At 41.7% G+C, this 14,810-nt stretch overlaps 1 protein-coding gene across 1 annotated transcript in view; it reads left to right on the top strand.

Annotated features, from left to right (window-relative positions):
* The window catches only part of BMPR1B (bone morphogenetic protein receptor type 1B), a 392,009-nt gene that overhangs the window by 227,343 nt on the left and 149,856 nt on the right, over positions 1–14,810 (top strand). Inside the window, exon 3 of the mRNA XM_019553356.1 lies at positions 13,027–13,221. Within this exon, the coding sequence (XP_019408901.1) occupies positions 13,149–13,221 (73 nt within the window). The 5' untranslated portion in view covers positions 13,027–13,148. The remainder of the gene's footprint in view (positions 1–13,026; positions 13,222–14,810) is intronic.

The following is a 14,810-nucleotide window of genomic DNA, read 5'->3' as shown; positions in this document are numbered from 1 at the left end:
AACTGGTTTATGAAACTTCTGTCCCAGACCCCTTCCTGGTTCAAGTTAAATCATAGTCCTCCAGCATTCCAGCATGTTTGGCTGGGCTGGGCTGTCTGCTCCAGAGAGCTGGGCTGGCCCCACCCCGCTGCTCCCTCACTAGAGTAGTGAGGGCTGGCTGACAAGGCATTGGAGGGGAGTCAGGCCTGGCTGGGGATGCAACCCAGTCTGTAGGGGGCAGGGGCAAACCCTGGCTTGGATCTGGGACCAGGGAGTGGGGTTAAACACCCTTTCCCCACTCAAACTTACTGCTGGCTGCAGCTGTGGACTACAAAACCCAGAGGCATGTGGGAGCAGGAAGAGGAAATGATGAGCAACCCTGCAGAGTTATGTTGTTGTGATTTTGTACTACAAATCCCAGTGACCTCAGGTGCAGCACAAAGAGGAAGCAAACACACAGCCCATGCTGGCTGTACCAAATAACTGTGCTCTGTTGCCTCCTACTGTCTGGCCTGAGCTAGTGCAGGCATGTGGCTGCATACCCTGAATGTCTGTTCACTTCTGTTTCATTTTAATCTCTGCAGTTTAGACTAGATTCAAACACTGAATCACTTTAGTCTCGGGACTTTTGACTGTCTGTGCCTAGCCTTAGAGGTGGGGCTGGGTGCTTGTGACCTGGCTACACTGCAGACCACCACTCCACTGCTGGCAGGGGAGAGAGGGAGTGAGAAAAGGGGGAAGGAAATAGCTGCCAATGTGTGTGTATGGGGGGCGGGGGCAGGAGGAGGGTGATGGGAAAGGCACTGAGAAGGGAGGTCTGCAGACAGGATCAGCAGGGCAAGGAAAGGGATGCACTGGACGAGCTGCTTGGCTCCCCATCCTGCAGGCCAGGTCCAGTCACTTCAGGAGCCTTATCCACTCCTGTGGGCCTTAGGATCACCGGTCTTGTTCATTTGGTATTTTTTTACCATAAAAAAATTAAATTTTCTAATCTGCTCTAATCAGAGATGAACAAATTTAGCTCTTAAACCTACACTGAGCTCTGTGCAGACAAATCTCATTGCAGCATCACGGCTTCCATAGTTATACATATATTTAATGTTTTTACACAATACTACAAAATCTTGCAAACACTTATGGCTCTAGTCTCTCAAGTCAACACATTTCTGAATTCATTTAGCTGTTACTCGTCAGATACTGTTTAATGATTTTCGTGTCTTACTGAAATGCATTCACCTTAGTGAAAAGCTTTAGCACTTATATAAAGTAAAAGACAATTTCTTTCCTTGCAAGTTTAGATTATAGTTCAACCTTGCCTCAAAGATGTGTTTTTATTCTGTAAAAGTCATGCTTTTGAAACTGGCAAATTAATTTTGAAAACCCTCACTGTGTATGTGTGTGTCTGGATACATGCATATACAAATGTTTGGGGATTTATTTTCATTGCAGATATTTCACTGCAAATATTGAAAGTGGAGGCCAAGATTCAAATGACCTTTCCTTTAGGTTAAAACAAGAAAAAAATAAGCATATTGCAGAGCATTTTACTTGACTTAATTTTCCTTAAAAATGTCATGATCCAGTAATATACGTTTTTAAAAAGAATTAGTTAAAAGCTGCAGTTTGTTTTGTAGGTAGAAAACTTGGACTTAGACTTTCTTTACAAACTAGCCTAGTATCCTGCTCTAAACTTGTGAGGAAAGTGATGAATAGCTATTTGTGTTTGGGAAAGAATGCATTGCAATACAGGAAACACAGCCACACTATGTCTACATTAGGACATTTACCTGTTGCTGACAATTTGTGCCAGCTCTTGAACCAGCGTTTAAATGATTTAGATGTGAACTTAGAGAACAGAGGATTATGTACAGCACTATTTTAGAAATTACAGATTAACTTTATTTAGTTTCATCCCTCACTTATATTTAAGTAAAGTGTATCTGTTTTAAAATATTCTTCTCATGTAATAAGTTTTCTTTATTGTTCGTAGGAAATATCGTTAATATTTCTTTTTTTTTTAAATATTTATCAAATATTTTTGTATGAATGAATCGCATTTTACAAGAGGGAGGGTAAAACTGTGAGCAAGGGTTGTGTTTGAGTATGTGCATAACCACACACATGTATCCATGAATTTAAAAAATTGTTTTCGTTCTATCAGTGGTTAGCTCTCAGTTACATTGCACTACATGTACACTTTGAAAGTTCCTACAAATACTATAACATTTACATTTCTGAATTGTGGTGTTATATACCATGTAAAAACAATATCAAGTCAAGATAACCTGGTGGAAATCAGCATCAGTTTCCTACTTTTTAAATATCCCTACTCTTTATCTGGTTGGGTACCATCTCTTTTTTTTCTTCTCTCTTGGAAGCCACCAGCTCTTCTTGTACCTTAGGGCAACCTCCCTCTCTATGCACTTTCTCCAGAAGTATATCAGTTCTCTCTTCACCTCTCCCAGTGGCTTGCGACCCTCTCTTCCCTGTCATATTCCCTCCTTTTCCTATAGCCCATTCAAACCCCTGGGCTAAGTACAGACAGTCAAAAAACCCAAGGCTGGTGTGATTCAATCTTAACAGGTTAGTCTAAGCTACACAGATTAAACTGATAAGCAAATGAACAGACAATCACTTTTGATTCCAGAAATGCAATCACATGCCTGCAGTGGTCCGGCTGGAAGCTGTGGAGTGCTAGAACATGCCTTCCTGCTTGACTGGAGCAGACAGTGTGGGCCAAGGCTAGCCCACCCACTATGCAAGGTGGGGGAGGGGCGTTGTGAATGAGGTGCAAAGCATCCTGGGATGCTGGGAGACTGAGGGTTAACTTGAATCTGGAAGGGATCTGGGATAGAAGTTCAATAAACTGATTTAACCTAGATCAGTTAAGTTTGATATTATATCCATATAGGTTTATCTTAAACCTGTTTTGGCCATTTTGAAAGTGGTTTATGTGCCTTGAACTGTTGTGTTACAGATTTGAACCAGTTTCGGATCCCTTATACTGGTTCATATCTGGTTTATATGTCATTTCTGTCCCTAGCCCTGGGGTGACACTTTAAGGTAATGGTATGTTATTAAAAAGCAGAGGAGGAGGAGTAGATGAGAAGATCCACTGACACATGGTCTAATTTCCTGAGGAAAATGGTGCAGGATACATCCCTTATGACATCTAAAACTAGATTGGTGAAAGCATAAGAAAAGATACAGTATGGAACAAGCCAACATTAACTCTTGAGGGATGGGATTTTTCCACCTCTTATATTATTTCTACACCTTTAGAACACGCTCTTAGCTGGATAGTATTGTTGAAATAATTAGCAGTGGGAGAGCCGGCAGCACTAACCTATCATAATTAGGCTTCAGTTAACATTCTTGTGATTGGCAGAGCAGTTCATACTTTCTCTTATAGGTGTTTTTGCAGTTATCTGCTCAGGGAATTAAACATATATGGGCTAGATTTTTTTTTTTTTTTAATTATTTTAGGTAAGTAGAAGTTTGAATTCTGCAGTTGTGGCCGCAAAAGGAATACTGAAATAACATTCTAGCTTGTTCAGACTCCCTTTGAGTATGGCTGTTATATGCATTTTATATCCTGCTCTGTGTGCCATATTGCCTACTGTCTATGTACCTTGTTTTTAAATGAATACTAGTACTGAGAATAAGAGTTGACAAAAGCTAGCTATTGCTTTTGTGAAAGCAGGAAAAATGCCAATCATAGGTTTTGGTCTTTCTTGCTATAAGAGCTTTTTGTGTTAAATTTAGTTATATATGTGATGCAATTTTTTTTTCAAAAGCACGCAGTGATTCATAGCTTTAGAAATGTGGGATTAGTGTCACGTGTAAAACAACAGGCTTTATATATAAAGAAATGTTGTTTGTAAACAGTTACAAATAAGAAAGTAGAAGAGAGGATTTTAGTTGTTTTTAAGCTTTTAGTTAGTCCTTTGTTTCCTGGCCCCCTCTCCCTCTCAAATTTGTTAAAAACAAATTGTTGCCAATGGCAACTGCTGGGAATTTGTTGAAAAGCACACTTTTAGAAGACAATGGGCCCCAAATATACTGTGGCACAGCTTTAAACTTTATTAAGTCTGCCTTGAACTACCCTTTCCTCTCCTGAGTTAAATGGAAGAAAAGTTTGGCAGCCTCCATGCTGTGAGCTTGATTGATGCCCAGAACATCTGAGGGACTTTTGTGTCCAGCTTGCTCTCCATGAGTGCATAATGTGTGAATACTCAAATAAGGTCAGCCCTTATCACATGTAATCTAGGCCTGAAAGCAGATCAACAGTGACAGTCATACCCCATAAGTGAGAACACAAATCATCATCTGCATGCTTTGGACAAGTTGTGGGATTTTCTTCCTTCTCCTGTTCTACCCCTTCTGTTCAGGGGGAAGGGGGAAAACTTTGGCAGATCTCTCGAAAGCCAAAGAAGTACGTGCTCAGAATACTACACTGCTCGTTCAGTTGAGTAGGGGGATGGGAATTGTTTATTTGTAACAAAGTGATAGTCTCTTCCCTGAAAGGCTGAAGTGAACTTCTCTTCTTAGGGTTGCTGGTGACTAGTGATGTGGAATGCTGCAAGTTGGGAATGGAGTGGGAAGAAAAGAATCTGAGGGAAACATGTTGAACTCACTTTTATACTATTTAAGTCTCTCTAAATCCCTTCAAAATTGTTGAACGCCAAGTTGTTTGATTTTCAGACGTTATAAACCCAGTCTTTATATAAGGTTGGTCAAGAGTTAAAGGTGGTACTGGAAACGTTTAGGGTATCTTGACAAAGATGACCACCCTTATTTTATTTTCAAAATATAATGAAAAAATCTCATTGCTTACACTTTTTGTGGCTAGGAGCTTACTTAACCTCCATCACCAGAGCATTTGCGCTCTCATATGTGCTGCCATTGTGAACAGTTATTTGTGTATATTATATATTTTTCGAGTCAGTTTATCCTGATCTGGCAGAACTTTTAACATGGGTTGTCAGCTCTTTGGGTCAGGAACCTCATTTTTGGTTCTGTGTTTGATCAGTGTCTAGCTCACCGGTGTGTCGTCTATGACGTGGTTGCTGTGTGTCACCACAATACAAGTAATTAGTAGCTTTTAAAAATAAAAAATTTGCTCACCATCTTTTTCTGAGCAAAAACCCAACCATGACCAAAGTTTAATATTATGCATGGTGCTTTCCCAGCTATGTACCTTACTTAGCTCTTCTAGTTTAGCTGCTCAATTGTTTCCTAAACCAGGAGAGGAGAAAATGTTTTTCTTTCTCTTTCCATGAAATGTTGCAACTGTGACATATTCAGTTGGAGGGAGCAGGGTAAAGAGCTTTTAAGAATAAAATAGGGTAATTAGTACTAAAGGAATCAAGACTAGAGTTACACCATTGGTGACATTAACAACTATGGAAACAATGATGTCATTCTCCAAGTGGTGGAAATAATTGAGATTTTTTCCACATTTATGATATCTTGAAAATTTTATTTCCATTCTCTGAAATATAATGACCCCACCCATGCAGCATTTTGAAGTGGTTTTGCTTCTTTGTGTATTGTACAATGCCAATTTAATATCCAGTACTGAGTGGAAGATCCATAAACCCTAAGAGTCTGTCTACAAATCCTATAATTATAAAAATTTATTATTCAGTGTATTTATTGTGATTTTGACATTGATACCAAAGATGGCACAATTGGCACTGATTTAAAAATAAATAATAAAGTAAACAGATTCTTCATATAGTACAAACACTTAATGTACTTCAAACAGGAAAAAATTAAACAAAATAAGGGCATCAATTCAGAGGCCTTTCTCTTTTTCCCCCCATACCTCAGCTATCATAACTCTAGTCTGAGGGGGTACATGTGATAAAAAATGGCTGTTTTTGCCGTTTAATTGTCACACTGTATGTGTGCTGGATTTTTTATGACTTAAGTGAGTTTGTTGCATTACAAACTAAACCACATCCTCATGTAGTTTAGTTTGCAGTGTAGTTATTTGTAATGTTGCATCCTTTGACAGCTCACCCCCTGCCCTGCCCGACCCTGCCATGGGAGAGGCGGGCTCAAGGTAGAAGCAGCAAGGGGCCTGATCTTTTTTTTTTTGTGGAGCCTGCCCATGTCTCCCTCATCTGGCTGGGGGTGAGCCACCAGTGGGCCAAGTGGCCACTGAGCTGTGGGAGGTCCAAATACTTCCTTTCATGGTGGCAACACCCCTGGGTGCCACCCAGGTGGGCTGCTAGCGGGCAGGTGCTGTCCCAGCTGGGGCTCAGGGAACAGTTGGATTTGGCTGGGTGCTGCTGGTGAGCCGGGGAAGCACCCACCCACTGGCTGCCCACCCTTGTCACCCTGTGGGGGCCACCACCATGAAGGGAAGGTCCAAGGGCCCCTGCAGCTCAGGGCCCATGGCTGCTTGTGTGGGCAGGCTCTGCTGAGAAAAGAGAAAGCAGAAAGCTGGCTGATCTTTTTTTTTCCTTCAGAGCCTTCCTGCCTCTTCTGCAGCGTGGGGGCAAGCTGCCGGTAGACCAAGCTGCAGGGGGGCCCAGACCTTCCCTCCATGGCAGCAGAGCCCCCCAGGTGGCACCCACCCACTAGCAACCCACCCAGGTGGCCCCAGGGGGTGCCGCCACCACGGAGGAAAAGAACTGGGCACCCCACAGCTCAGGGGCTGCTTAGCCTGCTGGCAGTTCGATCCGGGCCGTGGAAGATGCAGGCAGGCTCTGCAAAAAAGGAAAATGATGGGGCCCCTCATCATAACAGTGATGGAAATCTCAAAATTGAAACGGGTCACAATTAAAAACCCACCGTTTAAATTTAAAGGACTAAACCCCCATCACATGTGCAAATTGCCCAGTACTGTACAGTGTTATTTAAGCCCCCATCAGAATAGTTTAGGATCATAGGGCTGGAAGGAATCTCTTGGATAGGGACAGAAATTACGCATAAACTGGTATAAGTAATCAGAAACCAGTTCAAATCTGTAAACAACAAAAGCTTAGTGCACAGAAACTGTTTGCAAAATGGCCTAAACTGGTTTAAGATAAACCTAGATGGATTTAATATCAGACGTAACTGATTTAGGTTAAATCAGTTTATTGAATTTCTGTCCCAGATCCTGTCCAGATTCGCATTAACTCAAAGTCCCCCACCATTCCAGGATGCTTTGCACCTTCCCTGCAAATCCCCACTTTGCATGGTGGGCAGGCTAGCCTTGGGCAGGGGGCCCAAGTTGTCTCCTCCAGCCAGGCAAGGAAGCATGCTCCAGCTCTCCCAAGTCTCTTGCCTCAGCCATTTGCAAGCATGTGGCTGCATTTCCAGAAGCAAAAGTGATTGTCTGCCTATTTGTTCATCAGTTCAATCTGCACATCTTAGACTAACCTGTGAAGCTTAAGTTGATTTAGGCTTGGGATTTTTGACTGTATATACTTAGCCCTTATGTTATTGAGTCCAGTCCCCTACTATTGCAGATAATCATAATGTTAAATCTGTCATACACTCATTAAGCTCCATCCCAAAAATAGTCATATCCTTTAGTCATCTGGATCCTTCATGAGCACAAGGAAAAATCAGTGGCTATATCTATTAGCTTTTTGGCAGGCATATGCAAATCAGCCTTGCACCTTCCCCAAGTGCCACTCTGCTCCCCTTTCTCTCTTGGATTTGCTGCTTTGTTTTCTGCATCCTCATGCTCCTGGCCTGACCTACTGCTTGGCTTTCTGCTTTCTGCCCAATCTGCCACTGTGCTGCCTGCCCCCTCCCTAATCTGCCACATGCCACACACACAGGCTGTCCAATGCACTTGGTGCTCTTGTACTGCAGGTTGACCACCACTGATCGACATAATACAATGATGGACATACAATACTAGTAAAATCTGATTTAGATGGAGAAGTTATTGACTCCCCATCTTATGTGTTAGCCACAGACAAAAAAGAAATCTCTACTGCTAATGCAATAACAGCCTTGTAGTTTCATAGTGGTAATTAGTATAGAAAAGGACTTGGTAATAGTTAATGCTTGTGTAGATCATGATTTTGTGGGTGTTCTACAGTATATAGGTTTTGGCTCCATGTCTGCCTCTCTCAGTGTTTGTAGTTTCCATACTTCTGTATCTTTAATCTCTCTCCTTAGTGAACCAGTATCTCTAGCCCAAAGTCATTTGAATAGGTTGCCAACTGCAAGAGAACACCGGTGCTTAATCTTTTGCCCTTTGGGTTGGATAGGCAATACCTGTTCCCTCCACAGGCTGGATCTGACCAGTGGGCCCAATACAGCTGCACAGAGGGGAGAGAGAGTCTGCCCAGTCCCTATCTAGCCACACACAAAGGGAGAGGGGGCATGGCTCTGCCCAGATCCAGCTGCATGGTTGGAGGAGAAGGGGGAATGGCCTAGCTCCTGACCCAGATGCAGGGGGCTTGGGAGTTTGGCAGCAGGGGAGGGTGGCAGTATTAATTGCCACTGCTGCCCTGCTACCAAATTTCCTAACCTCTCGGGAGCCTTGCAGGCTAGATGTCACAGCTCTGTGAGCAGAGGGTTGAGTACCCCTGATAGACACTCTCTTGCAGCACCATCTGTAGCTGAGCTTTGTGGCATCATCTAATATTACTTCTACCACATGTTTTGTTTTTAAGAATTTTTCACTAGTACTAGTATGTAGCACATCTCTGGCAATTGATATCTGTTGACATAGTCACACAAGATTTTAAACTTGATCTGAGAAACACATACTCCCTTTGGTACTCACACTAGCCTCCTTTCTGATGATGGTGGAGCTCAGAGCAAAGTGTAGTCTCCTTGGTTTCAGAGTACTCTGATTAGCTTTTTTATCTCCTGTGAAAGCATTTTTTAGATTCAAAGCTACAATTGCAGACTTATAGGCTAACAGAGTACTCTCTGCTCTTACTATCTCCCATCCTGTCATCCTCTGCTTTTCACTTTAAATATCTTCTTCACTCACAAGGACTTGTGCTGGGATAGCCATCTTAGTCAGAGATTGGTATAGAACAACATACAGCACTCCTTCCCAGGCAGTCAAGCATTTAGGGGCACATTCTGTTCTTTTCTTATGCCAGGTTCAGATTCAGTTTCTGAGTACATACATAGCCATTCACATGTGTAGGGCTATGAACACAGGAATAAAGTGCCTGCTTGTGAGATAACTGGCATTTTGGGGACTTGGATGGCGATGTAGTGTGACTAAATCTGGTCACCTAAGCATGCAGAAAATAACAGAATACCATACTGATTACAAGGGATCCTGGTTTTCTTTGTTTAAAAATCATCAACTCTCTAATAAAAATCACAAATTCTCTTATTAAAACCCCCCAGTCTTCATTTTTCCATGATTAAAATGAAATGCCACTATGTATAAAGGCATCGGTTGAACACAATGTTTTATTGATATATTTACAATTTTAAAGTGGTTTGGAAACCTATCAGTGCCTCAATCACCACAATAAATTAATTCTGATTAATTAAATCTATTTAATTAAATCTAATTAATTAAATCTATACATTTTTGGCATTTGATTTTCGGTTTTTTATCATGGAAAATCAGAGCTCCCCCTGCACCCTTCTCTCACTAGGGTGTCTAGCCATGGCTTTCCCACTGCAGCTTTGTGGCTCTCAGCAGCCCTGATATGCTGGTGCCCTGCCCATGCCATTGCTCCTCACTCCTGACCCACAGTCTTGCAGCCCTTTTGGTGCCCATCACTCCCACCCACAGCCCCCTGGACCCTGCTGATGCCCCTCACTCCCCAGCCCCTGCCCCACCAGCCTGCTGGAGGGGGCACCCAGCTGCCAGGGCTACAGGCTACAGGGCCAGGGACTTGGGTCCACAGCTCCCATCCCCCCACGACAGTAAAGGAGCCATGGCTGCCACCCGTGAGAGGTGACAGCTGCTCCAGTGGAGCAGAACATGGAGCCTGGCTCCCCCTCCCCCATGGGTAGCATCGCCAGAGTGGAGCTTGTCGGGGCGGGTGCAGGCTGCCCACTGCAGGCTTGGGCTCCCATCCTGCTGCCCTCCCTGTGGGGCCTCCACAGCCCAGTGGGAGGGACCCAGGACAGCAGAGCAGAGCAGGACCAGGTGGGGAAGCTCAGTATCATCACTGGCAGCCATGTGCTGTCCTGGCGAGGCTCCCCCTGCCCTCCCAGCAGCAGCAGGAGTGGCAGTGTGGGGTTGTGCCACCTGCTGCTGCTGGGCAGGCAGAGGCACTTTGTAGTGGTGGTGCATGTCTCGCAGTGGTGGCACTGAGTTTCCCCGCCCCACTCTGTCTTGCTGCGCTGGGTCTCACCTGCTGGGCTGCAGAGGCCTGGGGGGAGGGGAGCAGGGCAGGAAGCCTAAGCTCACAGTGGGCAGGCTGTCCCTGCTCCCTACCTTGCACACAAATCAGGGGGGCACATGCCCCTCCTGGGAGTATGCACAGCAGCAGGGAGCCAGCCCCACTGCTACCCCCTGGACAAGCTGTCTGCGGCTCTGTCCCACTCCCCATGTGGGCCCTGCAGCTACATATGGCTCCAGGTCCTGGGCCTCAAGCCTCATGCACTGCCCTGGCTGGGCAGCGGCCCTACCCCAACCCCAGCCTTGCCCAACTCCCTCCCTCACTATGGGGACCTCAATTCTATGCCTCCTCCCCAACTTAACTACGGGGAGCTGTTCTGTATGTTGCCTGGCGGCCACATGCATGTGTACATGCAGACGTGCACATGGCACCCCCTGTTGATCGCCCTTCTCCCACTCCCCTTGGCCACTTGCATGCTGTAACTCTGCCAGGTTGCAGGGGAAACACCATTTCCTGCATTTTTCTCCTTTAAAAGAGAAAAGCTGGGTTTTTCTCCTTAAAATGAGAAAATCCAGGTTCACTGCATATTTCCATGACAAACCCCCGATCCCTGCTGATTAGAATGGCCTGTCCAGTAGATTTTGATTGATAAAGGATATGGTTTCTTCATGAGATGATTGTGTGTGTGTGTATCTGTGTATCAGGAACAAGTTTAAATTGGCATTAGTATTTGATTAAATTCCATCCTAAGCTCTGCTTGTGAGCTGTGTAAAGAAACTTGGATGGCACCTTTGGAAGAAAACATATACATAAAAATTAATTCATTCAAATAAATTAGCAGCTAGGATCACATTTTTCCACTAAATGGTGAAAAGTTTGCAGCTCAGAGTAGACACTGTTTAGGCTAGAAACATACATGTTACTTTATTTCTGTACTTTCCATTTCTGTATGTGAATGGCTTGAAGTGACATTATATGTTTTATGTGGAGGAGGAATATGCAGATCTGCAGTACAGTTGCTTTATAAGGTAATAGTGATGAGTTAGAAAGTAAAGAATTAAAACAAATGTTTAAAAAGTTAAATAAAAATGTAATAAAAATGTAATTAGTTCATGGGCTACAAGTAATTTGTGCTAATGTCTGGGAATCCAAAGGTAACATTACACAATTCCCAAATAGCTTGTGAAGTCCTGTTTCTACCAGGCTTATATCTGATTATTCTTACAATAAGTAAATCTTTATTCCATTGTTGTTTATTGTTTATTTGTACAGTAGTATTACTGAAGGCTTGGATTGGGGGGGTTATATATCATTTTCCCAGGTGATGTGTAAAAATATAACCAAGAGGTGATCTCTGCTCTGGAGAACTTCAGTGTGTCTACTTTTAGAGTACTGGACTATTCAAGTAAGAGTAAGAGAACCTTACCCACTGAGACGCCAAAGCTCTCAATGACTACAGTGGTATAGTATCTTAATTGAACAAACATAACAAAAAAGCAAGACTAATGCATCACAAAATGTATTTTCCTTATTTATTTAGACAATTGTAATGTATTTTAATTATTAATGATAATATATCAATAGGTAGTAATAAATGTACAGTACTGTAGTATATTTGTGACTATACATGAGTAATATGAACTCTCAGTGCTATTAAATCTTGCTCAGAGGTGGTGAGGCTGTCAATCCATTTTTGTAGGTGGATTAATAAGGTTATTCAGTATTTAGGGTTTTTTTTATTGCAATGATAATTTGTGCAGCCTCTTCTTTTTCCTTCTCAGTATATCAAGACCAGGTGGGGGTGTAGGGAGAGCTAATCCTAGCTGGTGTTAAATTCTGATAGATCCATTGGACCTATGTCAGTTTACACTAGCTGTGGATGCATCTCAAAAGCTATAGCAGAGTGTAAGATAACAGATAAAGTGCAATAAACCTTTATATCTGTATAAAATGAAAAGAACAGGAATTTAGAACTCTGACCGTGCTGTATTCTTTCTAACTTTATCATTGTAAAACTCATCTCTCCCCACCCCCACCATTCCCCTCCTTCCTTTTCTTTTTTTTTTTTTTTACCCTCTCCCCCCCCACACCTCATTTCTGGAAACTACAGTGACCAAATACATAGTTTTGGTAGATTTAATTTAATGAGTTCTGTATGCATTTCCAATTTATGTAAGTTTACTGCAGTTTCATATAACTTATACACATGTACAGAATCTCACAGACTTTTTAAAAAGTGTATTTACTGTTTTCCTATAAATAACAATGAATACCCAAAAATGGAAACTTTATCTTACACTCACAATGTGCAGACACAGCCATTCTGAATCTCCCTTATTGTTCCTAGCCATTCCCTGTTATTGTTTCAGAGCAATTCTTAATATTGGGAATTCACAAGAAAACTGTGGTGTGATTTTAAAGTAAAAGGCATATAGGCAGTGCTTAATTTTATAAAGTAAACAGTTTACAAGTAGTCTGTCAGGAGGCTTTTGCTTGCACCCACTTGAAAACCTCCAGTGAAATTTCAAGGCTTTGTTTTTTGTATGTGTGAAGTAAAGAGGGAGTTAAAGACTCTTGTCCGGCTGCAGCTTCTAAGTTTACACAAATCCCTGTGCGGGCAGTCAATCCATGCTCCTGTGTCAGGAATCCAGTCCAGCTTGGGATCCTTGCTGCCCTTTTGTTGTCCTCCCCACGAGGTGATCAATTGAGGTCTATGTGGTGACAGAACCAGTTTGTAACAGGCTTGTCTTTCACATTCTCATCTTAGGCTTGCTGGCAGACTTGTCTGAGGACCTGACAGAGCTGTAGCAAAGGACTGTCGTGAAATACGGAAAGAAAAGAAACAGGAGACTAACACAGGCAAATCAGAATCACTCCTCTCCTGCTGCAATGGGTTGGCTAGAAGAACCTTACTGGCATCTTCACATTTCCTTGATCATGCTGCTATCCATGCATACCAGGGGTAAGAAGAAAAAGTATTTGGCAATGTAGTTATGGCAGGGGGGATGAGCTTAAGATAACAGCTCACTGTTCAATTATATTAATGAAAGGAAAAGCTTAGAAGGGTGGCTCAGAACTTAAGAATTTCCAAACCACAGTGCACTGTGTGAAAGTACAGTATTAACTACTGTATATACGTTACATATTTAGGTAGCATGACTGAATTGCAAAGATGTTATCAGAAGGGTACAGTAGAAGCTTTTCATTAAATCAGGAGTCATCTGAGGCACTTTTCAAACAGTTTGGACTAAATATGTAAATGATTCTCTTGATACATTAAGTTGGTACAATCAGCCAACATATTTATGGATACAGTAAATGATAGCTCCAAGTGATGTTTTCTTTTTGATATGATTATTTGAGCTTTTTATATGGTTAAAGAAAGATCACTTAACAGCCACCTTAAATTAAAACTGTTAAAGATTATGAAATATATAGATTCAGTTTTAGTTTTATGCACTTCATAGCTTTAACAGATTGTTCATTAACATCATCCAGTGTAACAGCAAAGCTTTATTTATCAATAATTACGGATTGAAAAAATGGTATACTGATTTAGTAAGAGGATTTTGACCATACTTCACTTTAAAAAGCAGAAAGTGATGAATAGTTTTAACTATAGATAATACCACTGTGTTCTACAGTCAGAAAGCAACATTTTGACATAATCAAAAAATACAGAGATTTATTAGCAAGAGAGAGCTCTGACTGACAACAAAAATATAGTTGCTTTGTAAGTTAGGGAGAGTGTGAAAATAGGAATCTATATAATGACTTTGAAGTGTCTTTTCAATACCACTATAATTGAAAACAAATTGAGTATACACTAATTGAAAAGGAATGTTTTTAATAGATGAATTTGCTTATAGTAATTTGCAAGGGGTTATTTTTTAAAGTAATGTATTTTCAGAAAAGTTTACAAATAATTTCTGGAGACATTCTTTGTCTTTTCACTTGCTTATTTTCATCATGTAGCAATTAGTTATCAAGCTAATTTTACATCACAAAAGAAAAATAAATATGCACTGCAAGGAAGGATTTTCTTTCTTCCCATAAATTAGTTGATTCCGTTTATTAAACAGCTAAACTTTCAATGACCTCACCTAAAATCCCTCAGTACTGAACATAGGTTTTTCTGATTCTTTAGAGAATCTTACTGTTCCCTAATAGGACATGATACAGTTAAACCTAATGACCTGAAGAAACAGCAGCAGCACACTTGTTTAGTCGATTTGCTCTGAAAGGTTTAGTGTAGTAGGAGGGTAGGAATGGAAAGGGTAGGAGAAAAGTAACTTCATTGAGTCTGTACTAACTGTAGCACTGTGAAGTCAAATAAAACCTTGCATCCAAACCTCTCTAGAGTTTTCTGAATTTTAGATCCAGAACTGATCTTCCTGCTCCCCAGTTAATTATCTCCCCAAATTAGTGACCCCCTTTACCCTTTAAAGTTTAGAATCTGGTTCTTAGGTGAGATGCTTAGACCCACAAAATTAAATTTATATTATATGAACGGTATATGTGTGTGTGCACATACATGCTTTTTATATATAT

The sequence above is a fragment of the Crocodylus porosus genome, unplaced genomic scaffold (assembly GCF_001723895.1).
Source record: "Crocodylus porosus isolate Cpor-Errol unplaced genomic scaffold, CroPor_comp1, whole genome shotgun sequence".
NCBI classification, from domain to species: domain Eukaryota; kingdom Metazoa; phylum Chordata; order Crocodylia; family Crocodylidae; genus Crocodylus; species Crocodylus porosus.
The sequence above is the reverse complement of the archived record's forward strand: the minus strand, read 5'-3'. Positions and strand labels throughout refer to the sequence as shown.